The sequence below is a fragment of the Lontra canadensis genome, unplaced genomic scaffold (assembly GCF_010015895.1).
Source record: "Lontra canadensis isolate GAN:19392208 unplaced genomic scaffold, GSC_riverotter_1.0 scaffold68, whole genome shotgun sequence".
NCBI classification, from domain to species: Eukaryota; Metazoa; Chordata; class Mammalia; order Carnivora; family Mustelidae; genus Lontra; species Lontra canadensis.
The window spans coordinates 135427-159805 of record NW_022631062.1 but is presented as its reverse complement, the minus strand read 5'-3'; the positions used below and the strand labels follow the sequence as shown (position 1 = coordinate 159805).

At 44.3% G+C, this 24379-nt stretch overlaps 1 protein-coding gene across 1 annotated transcript in view; it reads right to left on the bottom strand.

Moving 5' to 3' along the window:
* Nucleotides 1-23765, bottom strand: part of PIR (pirin) — a 99067-nt gene extending 75302 nt beyond the window's left edge. The window contains 3 exon segments of the mRNA XM_032880267.1: nucleotides 12522-12614; nucleotides 23665-23724; nucleotides 23727-23765. Coding sequence (XP_032736158.1) covers nucleotides 12522-12614; nucleotides 23665-23724; nucleotides 23727-23765 — 192 coding nt within the window.
* Nucleotides 23766-24379: the final 614 nt, after the last annotated feature.

The following is a 24379-nucleotide window of genomic DNA, read 5'->3' as shown; positions in this document are numbered from 1 at the left end:
CCTTCCAGCTGCTTCTAGAACCCCAGGGAAAAGCCAGGAATGCCCTTTCTCCTCAAACCCCACTCAGGATTCAACCTTTTGGGGAATCTCTTCAGACAAACTACCACTGGATCCTCATGTAATCATCAGGCTAAGAGCACCTACATCTCCTAAAACTGTGGTCAAGGTGTTCGCATCCGTTTTGTTATGGTTCCTGTGCTATACTGAAGAGACCGCAAGGGAATGTTCTACCAACTTCTATGATTACATGAATTTCCCACATGCAAAAGTGTAGTGTCTGCAGCCAGGGTGAGAACAGTGGGTCGTTGGAAGTACTGTTGCTTTAGAGCACCCTCTGCTGATCCTAACAGTGTGTGCTCGCTGATCTTGTTCTATCAGACCTGCCCCCAACAGGGCTGGGCCTCCCTAACAGAGCCGCTGATAGCCAAGCCTGCCTTCTAGCTCGGGCATGGGGTCTCTGCTTCAAGACCGTGTGCAGGTGGCAGGTGGCCATCTGGATGTCAAGGGACCAGCTCTGTCGTGGAGCAGAGGGAAGGTTTTCTGCCCCCATGCTCTCTAATTAAAAGGTGTTAAGGCAGACCCCAAAGAATGAAGGTTTGGGGCTCACAGGGCACTTACCAACGAGAGAGGTTTTAGGGATTTCCCTCTTGTTTAAATATTTTGTTAAGATTTCATTACAATATTTAATTTAATTAAGCAGCTGACATTTTTAGATGGGAATATAAGAATATTCTTATTCTCTGATTCAATTCACACTTCTGGCCAGTGTGTTTATTGTACTTGACGTTACTGGGCCACACTTCTCTGGTTTTCGACCTCAAGGAGCAATAAAAACAACAATAAAAAACAAAAACCCTCCAAGCAAACAAAAAGAAGCAATAAAAACATTTTATAGTAAGGGGGTGTGATAGGATGTCAATTTTTATCTTTTGCCTTTTTTAAATAAACTTTGGGGGTAATTTTAAATGTCTCTTCTTTCCCCCTGTCTTTGCAGCTTGCACAGGGGAAAATGTCATCACAAACTCATAAATAGGAAGTTAGAAATCACCCAAAAGAAACACAAGGATCATCCCTTCCCGGCCTTCGGGGAGCCACCACTCTAGCAGGGGAAATACTAAAATATGCAGATAAGAGAATCTGATACTAAAATGAAGTACGGTGGGGGGGCAGCGACTCCTGATCTCAAGGCTCTAAGTTCAAGCCCCACGTTGAGTACAGAGGTTACTTAAACATAAAATCTTATAAAAAAGAAAAAGATGTACAATTAGTCCCTGTGGAAACACTGAGAAAAAGACTAACTCTGATGAGAGCAAGAATCTGAAGGAAAGGGGGAGACGTTCATGGAGGAGGCAAACCCCCCAGCTGGTCCTTAAGAGACTTCACTACTGGGGAAAAGCGGGGAGGGTCAGGCAAAAAACGTACAGAGGTGGCAAAGAATCTGTATGTTGTAATAAAAGGCCAGAAACAATTAAAGCATGGTTTTGTTAGCTACGCTGTTATTACCAGATCACCAATGGTCTTGCGGCCACAAGAAGCGAAATGACTCCTTAAACACCCGGGCGGTGAACCGGCCTCATCCATTCCCTCCCTGAATTTCAGAGAAGAGCATTACTTTGCACTTACAGGCAGGAAATTTGGATCCCTGGACCACAAAAGCACCGGGTCCCACAGTAAGTAACAGAGACACTCTGAGGTGTTCACAGCTGGGGATCCCTGTCCCAGGCGCAATCTTGTTTCTAATGGTATTAACTTGACAATGTTTTGAGATAGTATCAGGGAACTCTGTTCTAGAAGAAGTGATAGCGTGTGAGAATGGACAAGTGCGGGCCTGGGATCGGATGGGCCTGCCCAATCCTGCCCTATGTGGGCAGTGTGACCTTGATAAGTCACCACTTCTGAGCCTCTGTTTCCTCTCCTGTAAAATGGGGGGTGGCTAACAATTCCTACTTTTCAGGATTGTTGTGAAGCTTGGAGGTAACATACGGAGGCCATGTGGCGGCTCATAGTGCATGGCAAATTTCCTTCGGGTTTGGTCCTAGATGGTCGGGCATTTCATTTTAAGAGAGTCTACTGATGGAGAACTCTGAAGCAGCTTTGCTAATAGGGTTGAAGGCTTATAAGGATTTTTAAGATTTATTTATTTTAGGGGAGAGGGGCAGAGGGAGAGGGAGTTATAAGCAGACTCTGCACTGAGAGCAGAGCCTGACGTGGGGCTCGATCTCACAACCCTGAGCCAAAACCAGGAGTCGGACACTTAGCCAACTGCACCCCCCAAGCACCCACTGCAAGGAGCTTTTCATCACGTAAAGATCTATGTTCATTTACTCTGGACTTAATTTCAGTCTCACTTCAAAAGTGTTATTGGGTGACATAAAAGGATGTTTAATGACTGGTTTACAGTCGTTACTATGTCCCCTCTTCCAAAGTGTCAACATAGTCTCTCAGACATGAATGGTTTCTGTTTGTAACTGTAACAGGGTAGGGGTGGAGAAGACGGGGAAGCCCGCTGGGAATTTGTTTGGATTACTTCTGAAGACTATCTCAGTTAAGTGCTACTTTCCCATGAGTGACCGGGACCGGAGTGGGACTCTCCCCTGTGGGAACAGGCCTCTGCGCCGCAGGACGTTTGGCAGCATTTCTGGCCTCTTCTCACTAGATGGCAGTAGCTTCCCTCCAACTGGCATAACCAGACACGTCTCCAGAAATTCCCACATTGGCCTCATGGAGGCAAAGTCACCCCCCACCCCCACCCCACCCCGGTTCAGAACCGCTGAGGTAGACAGTCTCTACTCCTGACTTTCAGACTTAACATGGCACTCATTTAGAACGACAGCATTGGGGGCGCCTGGGTGCCTCAGCGGGTTAAAGCCTCTGCCTTCGGCTCAGGTCATGATCCTGGATTCCTGGGATCGAGCCCCGCATTGGGCTCTCTGCTCAGTGGGGGGCCTGCTTCCCCCTCTCTCTCTGCCTGCCTCTCTGCCTACTTGTGACCTCTGTCAAATAAATAAATAAAATCTAAAAAAGAAAAAGAAACAACAGCATTAACTGGGGAGTGTCGGGATAGAAAGCATTGGCCCATCGTTCGTAACTGGAGGTCAAGCTCTACTGGGGAAGGCCTTCCCCAGTAAAGGCCCAACCTACAGCTCTAGATCCCACCCCACCCTACACATCCAATTTTTTTTAAATGGATCCCACAGAGCTTTTATTTTATTTATTTATTTTTAAAGTAAGCTCCATCTAAGCCCAACGTGGGGCTTGAACTCATACAACCCTGAGATTATGAGTCACATGCTCTACTGAGCAAGCCAGGCGCACCCTGCTACGCATCGCACATCGAATTTTTAAGTCTAACTACTTACTCACCATTTCTAGGATATCCCCACGCCGTACCCTCTACCTTTTCCTCCACCAGAATTTCCTCTCCTCATATCTAACATAATCCTTAAGGCTGTACTAAAGGAAACTCTCCCAGAACTTTCTGTGAGAAATGCTAGCTTCTCCCTCAGAATGTGAAACTTCATCAATGGGACCTCTCTTGCTCCTCCTCAGCTGTTTTCTGACGGTCTTGCCAACTAGTAGTCCTCTGCTCCCCCTGTAGACTTGCCTTCACATGCGCATGCAAGCGCACACACACAATTTTAATTTCCTTATGGCCGGGGAAGAGTTCGAGGAGAAAGTTACACTTTCTAACTTGAGGCGCTCCTTTATATTTCACAGGACCCTCTAATGGCACACAAATGTCTCCTAAAGGAAGGTGCCCCTGGGTCACCCTCCCCATTACACACTGGCCTACGCTATTAGCTTAATTGGTGGACTGGCTGATTTGACATGGAGAGGGCAGACCCAAGTTGGACGCCTCGGCAGGAGTTCCCAGAGGGCCAGTGGGCACCAGGAACTTCACCAGGCACGAAAGCACTGTTGATCTTCAAATATGGTGTGTGAAGAGGGAATTCTGAAAATAGCGTTATTTAAATAACTAATACACATGGCTCAAAACTGCAAAGGCACCACAAGAAAAAGAGGGTTAGAGTGAAAATGAACTCTTTCCCTCCATCACTCAGTAACCTTCCCTAGAAGGCACAGGACCAGCTTCCTGGGTGTCCTCTCAGAGATAACTTAGGCATACCCAAGAATCAAGGTCTAAGTGGCGATACCCCAAATGTCCATCAACACAGGACTGAATAAACAAAATGTGGCAGAGCCATACGATGGATAATTATTCAGCCATAAAAAGGAATTAAGTTCTGACACATGTTACAATGTGGAGAAGCCTTGAAAACATTTTGCCAAGGGAAGGAAACCAGACACAAGACGCCATATAGCATATGATTCCTTTTGTACGAAATGTTTGGAATAGGCAAACCCATGGAGATAGAGAACATGGCTGCCAGAGGCTGGGGGAAGTGGAGATGGGGAGGGACTCTCCATGAGTATCGGCTTTCTTTTGGGGTTCATGAAAATGTTCTGGGATCCATGGTGACAGTTGCCCAATATCGTGAAAATACTAAAAACTGCTAAATATTTTCAAAAAGCCTTGTGACTATGTATCCGTATCTGTCATTAAGTGTTTTTTCCTCTAAGCGCCATCTTTTGGACTTGTAACATGAATTTTGGAGTTCTATTTTCTTTGCATTAATGTAGTATGTAGAAGTAATCACTTGGTAAAACAGCCCAGCTTTCCCGTAATACAACTGATAAAAAACATTTTTTTTTTTAAATAAAGGTGGGGGTCCCTGGGTGGCACAGTTAGTCGGTTGAGCATCTGACTCTTGATTTTGGCTCAGGTCATGATCTCAGGGTCGTGAGATCGAGCCCCGCGTCAGGCTCTGTGTTGAGCTCAAGAGTCTGCCTGAGACTCTCTCTTCCCTCTCCCCTTCCCCCACACCCCCAAGCACACTCATAAGCGCACCCTCTCTCTCAAATAAATCTTTAAAATAAAAAATTTTCAAAGAATAAAGGTATAGTTTTTTGTTTTTTATATAAATCCTACACTATGCCACAATAATTCTGGCACATTCCAACTACCATGGAGATTATTCTGTATTAGAACTTATCAAGCTGTGGCATTCTTCTTAATGGCTGTGTAATGTATCGCGTATGTCATTTTATAGACTCGTGTGTTCAAACCGTGAGTTCTCACCTGGAGGCCATCGAGTAGCCCGCCCACTCCAAAGCAGGCAGTAGACAGTATCTGGAAATATTTTTTGTTATCACCACTGGAAGTGGGGGGAGCTACTAGGATCTAGTGAGTACAGCCCAGGCAGGCTGCTCCATGCCCTACAACGTACAGGACAGCCCCACAGCACAGTTAGCCTCTCAAAATGTTACCAGCGCCCAGGCTGAGAAGCCTTGATTTAAACAGCCCATGATTAAGGAAAGTAGAAATTGTTTACAATATTTGCTTTTATAAATGATGTTGAATATGCCATCTTCCAGATACAGAACTTCCTTATATGTAATTTCCAGGTATATAACGATTCCCCTATTATTTTGGATACTTTGTTGACCTTTTTCCCAACTTTTTAAAATTGGAATAAACATTTGTACAGCAAGCCTTTGTTCTTACTTTTATTTTTTTTCCAGAAAATTATTTAGATTTCTAGAAGTAGGTTACTGGGTTAAAGGGGAGTAACTTTTTCCTCTGAGATATATGGGGCTCCCACTGCTCCCATGAAGGGAATATTTCCCCCATTCTCTCTGGTTATTGCTTTCATGCAGGGAAGTGGCTGACTTTTGCAGAATGATTTTATATCCAGCCACTTACTAAGAGGTTTTGGCTGATACTCTTAGATTTAATTCCTTCCTATAATCTATTGAGCCCCAACCCCAAATCATGCCAAACACAGAAGCTAAGATCTACATGCATACACTATAAGCACGTCTTCTGCCCTCCGTCCTCCTTCCATCACATCACCACCCAAAGCTGGATGTGGCCACTGTGGGATTTGTTTTTATTACCATATTTCCTAAAAATAAACAATCTTTCCTCCTCCTCTCCGACAGCCTTGACTCTTATGAGTAGCTTCGAAGCTTCCAGAGCCATATTAAATCATAATGGTTCTAGGAGACATTCTTGTGTTCTTTTCTTCCTGAAATGAACAGGGTTATATCTAATAGGTCGGTGTTAGACACGACACGGGAAGTCCACTGAAAAGTCATCACGATATTGCGAATGTACCCTTCTTTCCCAGTTTTCCTAGAGTAAGCTTTTGTCTTTGCAAAAGGGGTTTGGATTTTAATCAAGCTTTTTGCCCGTCCCCTCCACAGCTTGGCTTCAAGAATGGTATGGCTCCATTTGGGAGAGTAACCAGCCAGCTAGAAACTACAGGCTGTGTGGGAGATGGGAGGTCTGAATGCAGTCGTTTAAGCTTGAGGTGTGAATCACCAGCACCCTTCCCTTCCTCCCCAGGTATCGTCCAGCCTTTGTATGCAAAGGCTGCCGGCTGCCATCTGGCAAATAAGAGTGTGACTTTTCCAATGGTCACACCCTTGCCAACAGGACGGGTCTGTTCTCCTGAGCACAAGTCAAAAAGCCTGCTGAGGCTTGCAGGGGAAAATGTGAAAACACACCTTCGAAGCCCAGCTAAGAACGTAAGCGACGAAGTCATCCTTAAGTGTCCCTGAATTATGATGGTGTCGTTAATGTCCCTATGCGGGAGTAACTGATCACGCCGGCTTCCCCAGGACTGAGGGGTTCCCCTGGAGCATGGGACCTTCAGTGCTGGAACCAGAAAAGACCCAAGGCTGTAACTTAGAGGATGATTGTGAAAGACACAAAATGCCTTTCTTATCAGAACAGGTGAAAAGTTCATCAACGGGGCACTGAACTTCAAGTGCTAAACTTGGGCAGGGCATGGGTTTTTCAGATCATTCTGTTTTGGATTGTTCATAGCTGCCCTAAGCAAATCAAGATATGAAGACTGACTGGAAATGGGTAAATACAGAATTATTCCACTCTTTACCACTCAGGCCTTTTGAAAACAGGGCTCCCCAGAGTCCTAACTGCCCGCAGGAAATACTGAACGCATTTTTCCCCTTGGTCTTGTGACCTTCGGCTGTGCCTCCTTTTCCAGCACATTCCTTCTTCCTCCATTGTCGGGCAAGTTTTTAACAGAAAAGATGTAGTTATCCAAAGCATTAAGTTAAAAAAAAGGATTACCTGCTAACTCAGTAAAATCAGGTCCTCGATCTTACAGAATTATAGTATTTCTGGTTTCAAAGATCATCTAGATGGGCGCTTCTCCAATCCTACTGCGTGTATCAATCGCTCGAGGATGCTGATGAAATGCAGATTATGCGTCCACAGAGCAGAGGGGGAGTCTGAGGTCCCAGTTTCACAGTTCACACTCAAGGTAATATGAATTTTGTAGAAGAATATTCTCATTTCTTTGATCACATATCACTATTTGAAAAAAATGTGAGCATGCACTCATAATGTAGATATCTATTTATATTTTATATTCATGTGTTAGTACAGCAGAATTGCACTTTTATTTTAAAAAATTAATGTCCGTCAGCACAACACTGACTCATGTAAGCACCCAGCCTATTTGGAGGACCACTGATCCTGAAAACGCACCCATTATGTTAACATTCAGTGAATCCTTGTTATTTCTCCAGGCATAAGAAAATCACTGATTCAAGAAGCCTATTCTATATTTTACATATATATATATATACACACGGTCTATATTATTAGAAAGTTCTTGGGGCACTGGGTGGCTCAGTCAGCTAAGCATCTGCCTTCGACTCAGGTCATGATCCCGGGGTCCTGGGATCGAGCCCCACATTGGGCTCCCTGCTCAGCAGGGCGCCTGCTTCTCCCTCTCCCACTCTCCCTACTTATGTTTCCTCTCTTGCTGTGTCTCTGTCAAATAAATAAATAAAATCTTTTTAAAAAGAAGGAAATTTATAATTTCAAAGAGACTTTTCTCTAGCTACAGGGAGTTTAAACAAGTGCAATAGGGACACCTGGGTGGCTCAGTCAGTTAAGCACCTGCCTTTGGCTCTGGTCATGATCCCGGAGGACCTCCCAGGACCGAGGGCCCCCACCCCCCATTGGGCTCCCTGCTTCTCCCTCTCACTCTCCCTCTGTGCTCGTTCGCTCTCTCCCTCTCTCAAATAAATAAAATTTAAAAGAAGAAGAAGAAGAAGAAAGGAACTTCCTCCTTCTGTTTGTTTGTTTGTATGCTCTGTATCCAAAGGCTTACCTCTAGGGCCTGCAAAGCCAGCCTAATCCCTCTGAACACTCTGGCAACTCCGATCACTGAGAAGGGCCTGATTCCTTAATATAGAAGGAGCTTCTATAACACAGTAAGAATACCAGCAACCCAAAAAGAAAAATAAATAGGCCGAGAATATAAATACGTAAGGAAAACAAATATTTAAAAATGAAAAGATACAACCTCACTCAGATAAGAGAAATGCAAATTAAAACTATGGGGGCAACTGGGTGGCTCAGTTGGTTGAGCGTCTGCCTTCGGCTCAGGTCATGATCCCAGAGTCCTGGGATCGAGCCCCACATCGGGCTCTCTGCTCAGCAGGGAGCCTGCTTCTCCCTCTCCCACTCCCCCTGCTGTGTTCCCTCTCTCACTGTCTCTATCAAATAAATAAAATTAAAAAAAAATTAAAACTATGATGATGCATTCTTTTTCACTTATCAAGTGGCAAAGATAAAGAAAAGTTGGACAAATATATGATGTTGGTGATGCTGAGGAAAGACAGGCACCCTCCTACACTGCTGTGGTAATGTCGATGGGCACAACCTTCATGGCAGGGACCTAATGAAGCCATTAAAGATGAGTTTTTTGAATTCTGGGGAAATGCTAACGGTATAATGTTAAATGGAAAACAAAAAGGCAGAAAGCATACAGCATGACACCAGGAAAAAAAGTACTGAAAGTAAATTTATCAAAACAATAATGATGCCTGTTTCTGAGCAGCAGGACAACATAAGTGATTCTAGCTCTGTGGTTGTTTTTTTTTTTTTAGATTTTATTTATTCCTTTGAGAGAGCATGAGAGAAAGAGAGAACATGAGTGGGGGGTGGGGGGCAGAAGGAGAAGCAGGCTCCCCACTGAGCAGGGAGCCCAAAGTGGGGCTCCATCCTAGGAACCTGAAATCATGACCTGAACCAAAGGCAGATGCTTAACCGACTGAGCCACCCAGGCGCTCCCAGCTCCGTTCTTTACGCTAATCAGCCTTTTCAAACTTTATATGAAGCCTATAAAAAATGAGTCAGGAGGAGTTGATGAGAGCCTCTAAGTGCACCTGGTTTTGAACTGCATACTTTTAACATTCACCTTAAGAGATAGAGGAGCCCCTGGCTAACCCACACGCCTGGGAAAAACATATACAGTTGATTCGGTTATTCCCAGTCATTATGTTCTCTAAAGTTGCCACAATCATCAGATTCGTGAACACCAAACCAACCAATGCTCTTGGGAAAAATACAGGGTCTGGTCCCTTGGAGCCTCCAACCACATTTTCATCAACCAATCATATATAACCTTGTTTTATGTGTGTTTCTGTTTAAAGACACCTCATTTGTGTGTGTGTGTGTGTATACACATATATACAGTTGATTCATTAACACTGAACTCAAGGCAAGCAGCCCTCTACCCTCAACTCTGAACAAAAGTATCTAACACACATCCTTTCTCCAAAAGGTACATTACAGCCTTCCTACTCTTCAAACACTAGACAGCACTCTAGCACTATGCTTGTGGACTACTTTAAACAGCAAAATCACTCACAAAAAGCACAAGAATGTGAAGATGCGGTATTAAGTAGACCTCAAGGACACCTGTTTATAGTCAGCGAGCTGAACCGAGAAGGCAGCAGGGCCTCGGCCAGGACCACGCACACTGATCTGCTCTGCACTCGTCCATGACAGACAGCACCAACACCACAGGTACAGCGTCGGGGGTTACAAATAAATTTTAGTAAGTAGATGAATTCACGAACATAGACTCCACAGATAATGAGTACTGACTGTAATTATAACTTCGGTTTTAAGGAAAATTCTTACTCAAAAGTCAAGGGCCAAACAGCAGTAAGCTACAGCTGAACTCCTTCACAATTTAAAGTTGAGCACCTTACGATTTATAAATTACAATTTATAGAGGCAATTAAGTTTCCTTTCCATAATGCAAAAGAAAGCAATGTGTGCCATCATTCGTTTGGTTTAATGTACTCATTGTCTTTAGCAAAAACTTTCTTATCCAATTAAATTCAGCCCATAGTTACTGAACATCTCCATCTGCAGAACATGGAGAGGTGTGGGATTATCTCAGCTGAAGCAATTTTCAGTCCTCCTGACCATGGAAGGGGAGGTTGAGGCCATTCCTAACCCCAATACACGACAGACAGAATACGATCGAGACTACCGTAGACATCTATTGTGCATGAGACGGGTAAACATAGAAAGCTATGGGGACCCAACGAAGGAGAAAGTGCACCCTCTTGAGACTGTCTTATGAAACGTGATGGAGACAGTGACATCTGAAAAGAGCTTGAGGGACGAGTACAGTGGTAACTGGAGCTGTGGGAGGAGGCGGTGACGATGTCCTGAAACCAAAAGCAGAGGAGCATGGTGGGGAGATGTGTTCTGGAAACTGAGTCAGAATCCAGCATGGGTGTAGGGTAAGTGAAAGGCATGGTTTCCCTTACTACTGTAAGGCAAGACATGATGCCCCCCAAAAGCTAACAAAGAAGAGAACTTGAAGGCCAATGACTAAGTGAGGAAGGGAGATCGGTCCAACTACCTTGATCCTTCGCATTATTTCCAGAAGCTTCTTGGTTTACTCAATCTTTACAATGCAGTGGTTAACTCTTGACCGGTCCATCTTTCACCTCCTTAACCAGACTGGGAACTGGAAGCAAGCACGGGCCAAGCCTTCTTCTTCCTTAGCCTCCCTCCCTCCCCAACACACAAACACACACCCAACCTACAAAAGGTTGCCTGACACCAATACCTTCATGCACCAGTCTTTAGTAAATATTTACTCATTCAATAATTGGCTTGACAAATACACTGAGCCCTGGTCTGTTTCCTAATACAGGTTCTTCCCACGGAGCAGATGGCTACATTTTCTCGTTAACTGTCCCCGCGTTTTCTCAGAATACACGTGTATGTGGAGAATGAGACTCTTAAAGTGCCACAATATTGCATTATACATTTTTATCTCCTTATCTAAAACTGAAAATAAGTGTTCACCCCATCTCTACAAATATTACAGTTAAATTTGTAAATGTATTGGTATGACCGTAAAAATCCTAGTTTTTAGGCTATGTTCTATTTCAGCCTTTGATTCTATAATTCCTTTTAGAAGTAAATACTAATAGTGTTCTTGGATTGTCTTTGGAGTATAAATATTATGAGATTAAACACTTCTGAATATTCCTTTTCTTAAAAAGATTTTATTCATTTATTTGACAGAGAGAGAGATCACAAGCAGGTAGAGAGGCAGGCGGGGTGGGGGGGGAGCAGGCTTCCCGCCAAGCAGAGAGCCTGATGCTGGGCTCGATCCCAGGACCCTGAGATCATGACCTGAGCCGAAAGCAGAGGCTTAACCCACTAAGCCACCCAGGTGCTCCACATTTCTGAATATTCTTGAATAAAAACTAGTTTTTTACATAAAATTATTTAAATCACATCTTAAATTGTTTCTTCTCTCACAAATTATTTTAATTATATAAATATTTTAAGAAGCCCATTCTTTTTTTTTTAATTTTTTTTGGGGGGGGGACGGGGGAGGGACAGAGGGAGAGAGAGAAATAGAATCCCAACTGAACTTCATGCCCAGCGCGTGAGCCCCACAGGGCTTGATCCCACAACCCCGAGATCATGACCTAAGCCGAAATCAAGAGGCCAACACCCTAAAGACAGAGCCACCCAGGTGCCCCAGAAACCAATTCTTGTTCTTTATTAACTGCTCAAATAAAAATGTCTCCAGTTGCACAAATTCAAAGAATATTAAAACCAATAAATATTTAAATTTGAATATACTTCATGTAAAGTATGTGGCTTGCCATAGTAGCTAGTTAATTTAACTATTATTCATGGTTTCTAACTTTGAGTTTTCTATTAGAAATGATTACTATGGGCGCCTGGCTGGCTCAGTCAGAAGACGATGCGACTCTTAATCTCAGGGTCGTGAGTTTGAGCCCCACGCTGGGTGTAGAGTTTACTTAAGTCAGTAAATATTTAAAACAAGAAGTGACTATTAGATTTTGGGGTGCCTAGGCGGCACAGTTGGTTGAGCGTCTAACTCTTGGTTTTGACTTGGGTTGTGATCTCACGGTCATGAGATGGAGCTCCGAGACAGCTCTATACTCAGCTCAGAGTCTGGTTAAGATTTTCTCTCCCTCTCCCTCTGCCCCTCCTCCCCACGTGTGCATGTGTTCTTTCTCTCTCTCAAATAAATAAATCTTCAAAAAAAAAAAGAAGTGATTACTAGATTTAATAACAAAGGTAAATTCAAAAATGCTCACATTTGGAGTCAAATTATTTTACTTACTGCCTCAAAACCTCGATGTGGGTGATCAGGAAATCCACCTGGTCTACCTCCTTTAAATTCATCAAACAGTAAAAATGGATCCAGATTTTTCAACTGAAATAAAAATTAAATCCAGCAGATTAGATATGCCTTTTAAACCACACTAGTCGGGGCTATATTCATGGATAAATTTAGCAAAACTCACCGAAAATGACATAGCTAATGATAAACTTTTGCAATGACAGTTATTTTCAGGCAAAAACTACTTAGACACACACACACACACACAAACACACACAGATTGACTAAGTTAAAGAGCTGATTTTATAAGAAGTACAAATAGAGGAAAAACATTTCATGGTCATCTAAGATCTAAAGGGTTAGCACAAACAAGATATTGTCTTTCCTAAACAGATGCAAAAAAATAATAAAACCCACCAGTGACTGCATTATCATAAATGCTCTGGAGGAGGACAATTTAACTCATATGTTAGACTACTCTATCCAGGCAAAGATACACATGAAATTATGATGGGAGATGGGCTGAGGATAGAGGCCAAATCTTAAAGGAGTTGGGGTTTTATCCTGAAGGTGACGGGTTTTAACCAGGTTAAGATCAGATTTAGAAAGATCACTCTAGCATTCAAGTGGAAGATGGCTGAGAGAAGGAAGAGACAGGAGATGAAGAATATTCAGAAGGCACTTTCACTAGTCCAGGCAAAAACAAAGTTCCACTCAGGCAACGGCAGTAGAGATGGAGAATGAGAAACAGAGGAGCACTGGATGCCCCACCCCCAGGTGTCTAGCGATGGTGCCTAGGAAGATGGGAGAGGCATCCAGAAGCCCAGGGAATCTAACAGAAGAAGCAGCCCTGAAATAGTTATTTTAGGTAGTCATTTTAGGTCACACTGACTCTGAGATATCTACATAAACGTTATCTGTAAAAATAAAACTACGGATCATCAGTGTCCGGTATGTTGTACAAAAGTTAGAGAGAGGCAGAAACAAATCAGGCAGTCGTTGGCGTATCTTTACAGCTATCTTGGTTATTCCTGGTCATTTGTTATTCTACAAAAGTTTTTATTAAACTTAAAAGCTTAGGGAAATAGAAATGTATTTCTGATTGGAATCGCTTTGAGTCTATGGACCAAGTGGGAAAGATTGACCTTTTTTTTTTTTTTTGGAGAGAGAGAGAGCGAGAGCGCACACATGTATGAACCCAGGGAGAAGGGCAGAGGGAGAGGGAGACATGATCTTAAGCAGGCTCAGCACCCAGTGTGGAGCCCCGAGGCAGGGCGCCATCCCACGACCCTGAGAACATGACCTGAGCTGAAATCAACAGTGGGATGCTTAAGCGACAGAGCCGCCCAGGTGTCCCTAGGGAAGGTTGATATTTATGTAATACTGAGGTTTCCTATACATAAACATAGTTATCTCCACCTATTTGGGGCTTTTAAAATGTCTTTCAATAGGGTTTGTAATTTTCTCCATACAGGCTTTGTATATATTTTTTTAATTTTTGTAGCTAACATTGCTAATGACATTGTAAATACGATTTTGAAATTGTGTTTTTGAATAGTATGCTACTAAGGATTAAAAATGTAAATAGAAAAGTGATTTTTGAACATTGCTAAACTCTTATTAATTTTAATAATCTATCCATACTTTGGGTTTTCTTTCCAGACATTCAGATCACCAGTGTATTTATCAATAAGTTTTTGCCCAGGGGCACCTAGGTGGCTCAGCTGTTAAGTGTCTGCCTTCGGCTCAGGTCATAATCCCCGGGTTCTGGGATCGAGCTGCACACTGGGCTCCCTGCTCAGCCAGGAGGCTGAGCATTCTCCCCCCTTCCTCTGCCTGCTCGTGAGCTGTCTCTTTCTCTCTTAAATGAATAAACAAAAATCTTTTTTTTTTTTTAAATAAGCTTTTGCCCAGTAGTTCACAATTCCTTTGGTTGCATTAAAGGTGTGGCAGGCTGCTTTTCTCTGGATTTTGCTGGGCTTGGCTGGCCTCCACACGGCTTGTCATTCTTCATCCCAAGCTGAAACAGTGTCCGCTATCTAGGACATGCTGTTCTCATAACCAAGGACAAGAGCAAATGGAAGCCAAGCCAACAGGGCACAATCACGTTAACACGTCCCTTTGGTGTCAGCATGTGACATGGCCAAGCCCAGGGCAGGAGGAGGGCACTTAAACCCTGCCTATGGGACTCACAGTTAATGTACCTAAGACTGGGGGGAGTGTGTAATCCCACAGGGGGTGGGCAGTAAATATTTGGGAATAATATCCCAACCAACACCCGTCAGCAAATAACGGGTTTTTCCCCTTCATTGTCCAGCCTTACACGTTGTTTCTTTCTCTTGTCTTTTTGCAAGCTAGCATATCTACAACAATGCTGAGAAGTGACAGTAATAGATGTCCTTGATTCCTCCGATTTTATACAGATTCACCACCACACAGGTTGTTTAATGCAGGTTTTCTGCGGATTCTCTTCATAAGAAGAAAGAAACCCCACTTCTTCTAGTTTACTAATTTTTTGAACATATACAGTTGTTGAATTTTATTGAACCCTTTTTTTTGTGTTATTGAGATACTTTTCCTCTCCTGTAATCTCTTAATGTTGGTAACTTACATAACTAGATTAATCAACCTCAAACCAAATTTGCTACATTTCGTCAATCCAAACTTTGTGGCAATATATTATCTTTTTAATACATTCTGTATCTGGGTGGTTAATATTTTATGATTCTTGCTAAAATGTGTATAAAAGCAACATGATTATCCTTTCACTTGCTGTCCTTGTCCGGTCTTGACTGCAAGGCAATGCCATTTCATAAAGTGATGAGAGGACTCCCTTGAGCTTCCTTTCCCTGGACAGTCTGCACAGAACTGGAATTATCTGTATCTTAAATATTAAATATTGGGTGAAATTTATCTGTAAAATCATGTGGAGCTGCCGTCTTTGTCACAGGCTTTTAAAATACTGACTCCAGGGGCGCCTGGGTGGCTCAGTGGGTTAAAGCCTCTGCCTTCGGCTCAGGTCATGATCCCAGGGTCCTGGGATCCAGCCCCGCATCGGGCTCTCTGCTCAGTAGGGAGCCTGCTTCCCTCCCTCTCTCTGCCTGCTGCTCTGCCTACTTGTGATCTCTCCCTCTGTCAAATAAATAGTTAAAATATTAAAAAATAAAATAAAATACTGACTCCATTGCCCTAATGGCTACGAAACTATTCAGACTTTCTTCTTTCTTTCTCATTGTTTTCAGACTTTAAGCCTTTCTCCAGCTTCCCGGCAGGTGAACTAATTACATTTTTTAAGTTGCATTTTTATCTCAGGGAGTCTACTGGGTCATGCTGCTAGAAATTTCTAGAGAGTACTAGACCCTCTCTTTGTCCCTGTCTCTGGTTTCAACTCTCTGATTTTCACGTTCCATGGGAAAATGCACACACACACACACCCCAGATAGTGTGCACACACATAAATTTAACAAGCTACCGCAAGTTTTTCACATAACCAAGTCTCAGTTCCTTCACTTTAAAATGTGGCCTGTCACCCTTAAAAAGCTGGACCACTTTGCAGCCCATCCCAATCCTGTGTTTCATGCAGTGAAATACTAAAAGGTAACTGAAAAGCAAAACATTTATTGAATCCTCCCCCCAAACACCCAAGAGGGCGCTTCAACCTCAAGGTCCATTTCAAACCACCCTCACTGTTGTCCGGCAAGTCCCCAATATTTCCGTCCCGTCACTCAACTCCTCACCCCTTCACGCCCTCTCACCTTTGCACCCCCAGGAGACAGTGCGCTCCTTTCCTCCTCCTCCCCTCTCGCCTCCTGAATGGACTCTCTCCCCGGCCAGCTCTCTGCCCCTTCCAGGGAAAATCAGTCCTAGATCTTTCCAGTCTTACCCCGTCACCCATATAATCCACTTCAGCTCAATGAAAGCCCATGAATGGAACCAGGGCTGGGAGGAAGAGGGTGAAAATGCTCCTCTCGTATTGTGTATTTTTCCTCTCACTGGATAATACACAGCTTGAAGCACTGGAAACAATGAGTGCCTGGCAGCGGGGCCAATGCCTAGAGCGCCGTGGGTTTGAGACCAGTGGCCGGGTTGTGCACCGACCCGTCTCCGAGCCACACCATCCCCACATGCAAAAGAAAGTCTTCAGGTGCCTTTTTAAGGTGCTTTTTTAGTTCCACACTATTAGGATTTTCTGATATTGAAATATGGGTAAAGAGGAGATGAATATGTATGGGGCGTAAGCGTGAGACAATCTTCCTCTAACAAGCAAGAGTATCTCGCATCAGACTACTGTACTAGAGTGGGATTTGCAGGGCTGGGCATTAGGACTTATTAAAGTTCCTAACATTCTGGTGGCACCTGGGTGGCTCAGCCGGTTAGGTGTCGGTCTACAGCTCAGGGCATGATCCCCGGGTCCGGGATGGAGCCCGGGGTCGGGTTCCCTGCTCAGTGGGGAGACTGCTTCTCCCCATCCCTCTGCCCCTCCCCCTGCTTGAACGCACACTGTCAAATAAAGTCTTTTAAAGGAATAAATCAAGTTCGTAACATTCAGTAAACATTTAGCAAGTATTTAAGGCACGTCAGGGGCATACCTTGTGATCTGTAGGCAGGATCTGATTGATAGAACTCGGATTTTCTACATTTTGACTTGGTCGCCAACTCATCCACACCTTTCTCTTTCTACACATTAAACTGATGAGCTTCTCAAAGCTTTTGAACCAAAGGAGAAGGTCCTTTCCCTCACACTGTTCCAAATCCTTTAACTGCCAAATTCAGGTGGCAGCTTCAAAGCTATTCCCTTTGATGTCCTGAGAAGGCCCGTCAAGACCTGTGGCCACCACCCGTCCAGTCTGTGACACTCCCTTAGTAAGGCTCCAGCTGCCCAGCATTTTTTTTAAAGATTTTATTTATTTATTTGACAGAGAGAGAGAGAAAGATCACAAGTAGGCAGAGAGGCTGGCAGAGAGAGGGGGAAGCAGGCTCCCTGCTGAGCAGAGAGCCCGCTTCAGGGCTCGATCCCAGGACCCTGAGATCATGACCGAAGGCAGAGGCTTAACCCACTGAGCCACCCAGGCGCCCCATGCCTGGCATTTTATTTAAATCAGAAAGCACTGGACCTAGCTACCAAGAACGTCCGTTCCTTGCAGATAGGGCCAACGTTATGCTTTTTTATGCCACTCCGCTGCTTCTAGAATAATTCTGCGTGCACAGAAGGTACTAAAGACATCCCAAGTGGTCCTTGGGTTACATCCTAAGGCACCCTCGTAGCTGTGCGTGGTCACATGACTGACTCTGGCTAATGAGAGGTATGGAGAAATTGCTGGGTGAGCCTTTTAGGGAAATCCTTTATATATCTATTTTTTAAAAAGAGGGATAGTGGCACCTTGCTGTTTGCCCTCTTCGTCCTCTCTGCACCCAATGGTTGCTATTGCCCCAACAGCTGTCTTGGACCATAAGGCGATGCACTAAGAAGGAACTAAAAATGATGAACTAAGAATGAGCATGGGTCTCTGAAAAGCGGGGAGCCTTCAGGCTCACCCTAGACCTTAGGTTTTCAAAAGAGAAACACAAATCCTTACACAGGCAAACCATTGGTTTTAGCGGCCACTTTGTGTTACACAGCTGAACCTAAACCTCACGGGCAGAGGGCAATAATGTCCTGGGACCAGCTGAGATCCCGCCCTCCCAACACCCAACATCCAACACCATGCCCGCCTGTGTCAAGGCAACATGGGTGCAGCAGAAGGGAAAGGGCCGTCGAAGACAGACTCCAGCAGCTGGGACTACCTCCTGGGCCTACTCAGCATCGAGGCAGGGGCCCGACTGTAAGAGTGAAAAAGCACAGGGGTGCCTAGGTGGCTCAGTTGGCTGAGGGACTGCCTTTGGCTCAGGTCATGATCATGGAGTCCCAGGATCGAGTCCTGCATCGGGCTCCCTGCTCAGTGGGGAGTCTGCTTCTTCCTCTGACTCTCCCCTCTTGTGCTCACTTTCCCTCATTCTCTCTCTCAAATAAATAAATAAAAATAAAATCTTTTAAAAAAATCACTGAAAAGGCAGAAAGAAACTGGCAGCATGAAATCCAGACTGAGATCTAGATTCAGCCTTGAATGGACTTGAGCTCTGACTCCATGCCCCTCTACCATGATTCAACACCGAGAGACCTCGATAATGGACAGCACCATCTACACAGGCTGTATCAATCAGGACCAAGATTTCTCAAGGTTATTTGACGATATCAGGAGACTCATAATTTTTAAGTATGTAATGGGGTTATAGTTTAATTTCTTAAAGTTTCAATCTTTTAGAAACACAAACCGAAATATTTACAAGGAAAATGGAACGATTCACCTTTAAAATACTTTGAATGCAGGGGTGCCTGGGTGGCTCAGTGGATTAAAGCCTCAGCCTTCGGTTCAGGTCATGATCCCAGGGTCCTGGGATCAAGCCCCGCATCGGGCTCTCCGCTCAGCAGGGAGCCTGCTTCCCTTCCTCTCTCTCTGCCTGCCTCTCTGCCTACTTGTGATCTCTGTCAAATAAATAAAATCTTTAAAAAAATAATAAAATAAAATAAAATACTTTGAGTGCAGGAACAGATGGGGAATATAGAGGAAACGAAAATGTCCCTGAGTTGATCACTATGGAGATTGGGTACATGGGGACTCATTACACTCTTTTCTCTATTTTTCTAAGTTTGCAATTCTTCATGATTAAAAAAAAAATGTCTGAGACTGGCCCCAGGAAAATCATGTTCCACCAAGGAGTGTACCCAGAGGCGGGTACAAAGGAGTCGTGGGCTTCCCTCCTGCTGGGGGCACAGCCAAGGGAGCCACGAACATCGAGCTATGCAATCATCATCCACGTTCCAGCTTGGTAGCCTTGGCCCGCACAGAATCCTAATGAAAGCCAATCCCACCTCATCTCTGCTTTATTGTTCATCACCAAAAGGCTCAGTGAAAGCTTTGTAAATATCTCTACTTCCTCATTTACGGCCATAGGGAACCGGTTGCTGAGGGCCACTCATACCAAACACTGTTGTAAATTCTACACTAAAATAGCTCTGGGCTCCAAAGGGTTGGCGATGTTTCTTTAGAGACGAAGCCTTGGCACAAAAAGTTTAAAACGTACCGCCCCGAAACCACATCAGTGCTTCCCTTCTCTGCAGATTGCAGGGTGAGGGGGTCTGCCCTTCTGCCATGCTAACAGTATGGTGACAACCTAAATGGTCAAAAGTAGGTCCATGACTAAGACAGTAACAGTGTGCCGGACACGGGAACGTGTCACAGCGACTTAAATGATGTTCGTGAAGGGGCTGCCTGGGTGGCTCAGTTGGTCAAGCATCGGACTCCTGATTTCAGCTCAGGTTGTGATCTCAGAATCGTGAGACCGAGCCCCCAAGTCGGGCTCCGCACTGCGCATGGGGCCTGCTTGACATTCTCTCTCTCCCTCTGCCCCTCCTGGCCTCACATGTGTGTGTGCACTCTTTCTCTCTCTCTCTCAAAAAAAAAAAAAAAAGATGTGCATGAAGAATTTATAATTCCATGGGAAGTGCTTATGTTAACCTGTTAAATGAAAAAACAAGGACAGAAATTTGTTTAGTTTATATAATCCCCGTTATGTAAAACATACAGCTATAATGGAGAAAAAAGGAAACATTCTCCGTCTTAATCATGATTAAACCAGGGTGACAGCATTAGGAATGATTCCAATCCACATATTTTTCCTTAGGGTAGAGGCATAAATGGGAGACCCTCTGAATCAGTAGAATGTGGGGGTCTTTAAAGCACGGGTTTTCAGCCAGGCACTCTTAACTGGGTACCATGGATAGAATTCAGGGCAGCTATAAATTCGGCTGGGAAAAAAAATTACATCTTGATTTTCACTAACCTCTAACTGAAAATTGTTTTTTCATCTGGAATTTTTTTTTTTGGTAGTAAAATATACATAAGAAAATTTACCATTTTAACTTTTTTTTAAGTAAACACTTCAGTGTCAGGAAGTACATTCACACTGGTAAGTAAACAAGCGTCCCCCGCAGCCATCTCCAGGCTGGAATGTAATACTTTATTTTTTTTAAGATTTATTTATTTATTTATTTGACAGACAGAGATTACAAGTAGGCAGAGAGGCAGGCGGGGCGGGGGGGGGGGGAGCAGGCTCCCCACTGAGCAGAGAGCACAATTCGGGGCTCGATCCCAGGACCCTGGGATCATGACCTGAGCCGAAGGCAGAGGCTCTGACCCACTGAGCCACCCAGGTGCTCCTGGAATGTAATACTTTAACCATGAATGCAGTCAAAGCAGGACAGTAAATCACCAGCACCTGCGACCCTGTTACCACTAGAACTCAAAGCTGTTTCATATAACGTGACAGTTACTACAGGTATACTGAACTACTTTCTTAAAGATTTATTTATTTATTGGGGGGTGGGGCTCAACCTCAGGACCCTGAGATCATGACCTGAGCCGAAACCAAGAGTCAGGGGCTCAACTGACTGAGTCACCCGGGTGCCCCAGTATAGGAAACTATTACTATCCATGTCCCTCGCAGCTTTGAAATTAGGTAGTGATATGACCTGCCACTGAGTCTTGTTACTTAATGCAAATTACTAGATTACAAATTTGTTTTGTAATATTCTGCTCACCATATTGCCATATGTTTTCCTTTGTAATCCTATGTATTTTATTTCACACATTAAAAAAATATTATTCTGGGGCACCTGGGTGGCTCCGTGGGTTAAGCATCTGCCTTCAGCTCAGGTCACGAGCTCATATCCCTCTCCCTCTGCCACTCCCGTTTGTACTCTCTCACTCTCCCTCTCCATCAAATAAAATATATGTTACTCTGAGAAGAAACGCGTTGGTTTCATCAGACTACGAAAGGGGTTGACAGGACTAAAAATATTTAGAAAGCTTCAGCAGATGTGTGCTGACAGATGGAGTCATTAAAGAATTAGCTACCCTCGACACACAATAATGGCTTTACTAATGGGTGTCCAAATTCCTCATAATTATTCTTTCAGTGATGTGGCCTAATAGAATATGATAGCACATCCATCTCCGTGTCCCCAACACCCACTGTCCATTTAGACCTTAGAATAATCTTGTTTGCATGTAACCCTTATTTGCGTGTAACCCTTTGGAAAACAATGTCTGATGGACCCCCAATGACATTCACAGGTGAAAACGAAAGAGCATAAGAATGCCAGAGCCGATTTTAGGCAGAAGAACAAACTGACCTCATGTTTTAAAAAGAATCCAGGGACGCCTGGGTGGCTCAGTCGGTTAAGCCGCTGCCTTCGGCTCAGGTCATGATCTTAGGGTATTGGGATCGAGTCCCGCATCGGGCTCCTTGCTCGGCAGGGAGACTGCCTCTCTCTCTGCCTCTGCCTGCTTGTGTTCCCCCCACCTCTCTCTGACAGATAAATAAATAACAAATAAAATCTTAAAAAAAAAATAAAAAATAATCCATTTCCCGAATATACTTCTTCCTTTATTCAAAAATATCTGGCGGCAGAGGGGAGATGATCAACATCACTAATCACCAGGGAGGGAAATGCAAATCCAAACCACAGTGAGAGATCACCTCACACCTGTCAGAATGGCTAGCATCAGAGAGCCAAGAAATAACAAGTGTAGGGAAGGATGTGGAGGAAAAGGAACCCTTGTGCACTGTCAGTAGGAATGTAAATTGGTGCAGCCACTATGGAAAACAGTAGGAGGTTCCTCGAAAAATTAACAATAGGACTACCATATGATCCACGATCCCACTTCTCGGTGTTCACCCAAAGAAAACAAAAACACTAACTTCCAGAAAGTGATCTGCACCCCCACATTCATTGCAGCATTTTTCCACAATAGCCAAGACATGGAAACCACCCTAATACCCACTGAATGGAAAAAAGAAAATATGATATATGTGTTGTGTACACACACACACACACTGAGATACTACTTAGCCACAAAAAATGAGATCTCGTCATGTGTAACAACGTGGGTAGATCTTGAGGGCATTATGCTAAGTGAAATAGAGAAAGCCAAATACCATAAGAGCTCACTTACATGTGGAATCAGAAAATAAATAAATGAACCAAGCGCACAGACACAGAGAACAGCTTCATGGGTTTTGCCAAAGGTGGGGGAGGGGGAGGGGGGCGAAATACGTCAAGGTGTTCAAAAAGTACTCAGTTCCAGTTATAAGTTATGATATCAGTAAGTCCTGGGGATGTCATGTACAGCGTGGTGACTGTAATCAACATCATTGTTCTGTACACTCAGAAGTTGCTAAGAGAGTACATCTGAAAAGTTCTCATCACAAGAAAAAAAAAAGTTGTCTGCGTATGGTGACAGATGTTAACTAGACCGATCGTGGTGATTGTTTTGCAATATATATAAAGATCAAATCTCTGTGTTCTGTAGTTGTTTACCTGAATCTTACAAGGTCATAGGTTAGTTATACTGCAATCAAAAAATGTTTTTGGAATCTGGGATGGTGATGAGCGCTATTTTCCATGAACTAAAATCACCGCTTGATACCTTTCTGTATAAATAAGATGTTCTTTCCTGCAAGCCCCACATCCTCTGCAATTTTCAAATAAAACTGCTCTCTCATGCCGAAAGAGGTCTATCTAACCTAAAATCATCTATGAGAGAAGCCTTCTCACACCCCCATCCCCACAGGAGGTCCACAGTTGGGTCTCTGTGGTTTGTCCACAAACCCAAATCCTTCGCCCCGCTAACTGGCCAAGGGGGAGGGAGACGGGACCCAAACCAAGCCAAGAAGATGCTCTCGCCTGGGAATTTGGAACCGGGACCTAATGTTACTCCTTGGTGCCTTGAATTGCGGGGGAGTCAACTTGGGGCTATAAGGTGGGCATGTTTGTTGATGTGCATGCTCAGGCTGGTGGCTCACCTCAGGGTAGGACGAGCGAATGCGGGAGCGAATGCGGAGAGGGGTGGAGAGGCTTCAGCTGTACCTTCTGTGCCAGACCTCTGTGCCCAAGTTAGCAAAACCCCCTGAGAGTTCGCCCCTATGGCCCCCCCATAAGGCAGGTCATGATTGCCCCAAGCCCTCTCTTCCCAAGGTAAGCCTCAGGTCCCACCAGCGCCTTCTGCAGGAAAGCACGAAAACAGCTCCCCCAGCAGCTTACCTCGGGTCTGCTAATGCTTCTGCGGACCCTGGCTCCAACCCCTTCCGACTGCTCTGCTCGCAGCTGAGCACGGACAGGATCACTTTCTTGGAGGATGCCATGCTGAAGTCTCAAAAGAGTGTTCCAACGCTGAGGTGTTGCCCCTCAAAGGGAGGGGGGGCAACAAAAAAGAAAAATCATAAGGAGGACACATCCAAAGACCACGAAATAAGGGATATTAAATTCAGACCTGCCCAAAATATTAACAGCTACAATATATCGGCTGCTTAGTCTGTAGAAGACCTGGGTTAGGAAATTCAAAACAATAATGCTGGTGAACATGTATGACCACTAATACATTAGTACCACTAATCATTTGCAATCTCATGCAATCCTACAGCCATCTTTTACAAGGTTTAGCGATAACAGCTCTGCTGGGCACTTACTAACCTCTAATGAGTGCTTTATCCGCTTGCCTTTTTTTTTTTTTTTTTTTTTGAAGCCGGCTCCACACCCAACATGGGACTGGAATTCGGGACCTCGTGGTTAAGAGCTGCATGCTCGACTGATTGGGCCAGCCAGGCGCCCCTTTATCTGCTTTATCTCATTGCAATTTCTCAACCTCCCCCACCCCTCATTGCTGCCCCACCAGGTAGGTGCTACGGGGAGGCTGAGAGAGATTTACGTGGTGACTATGGGAACATGGAGGAAATCCGTGAGGTCTGTGACTCTCACC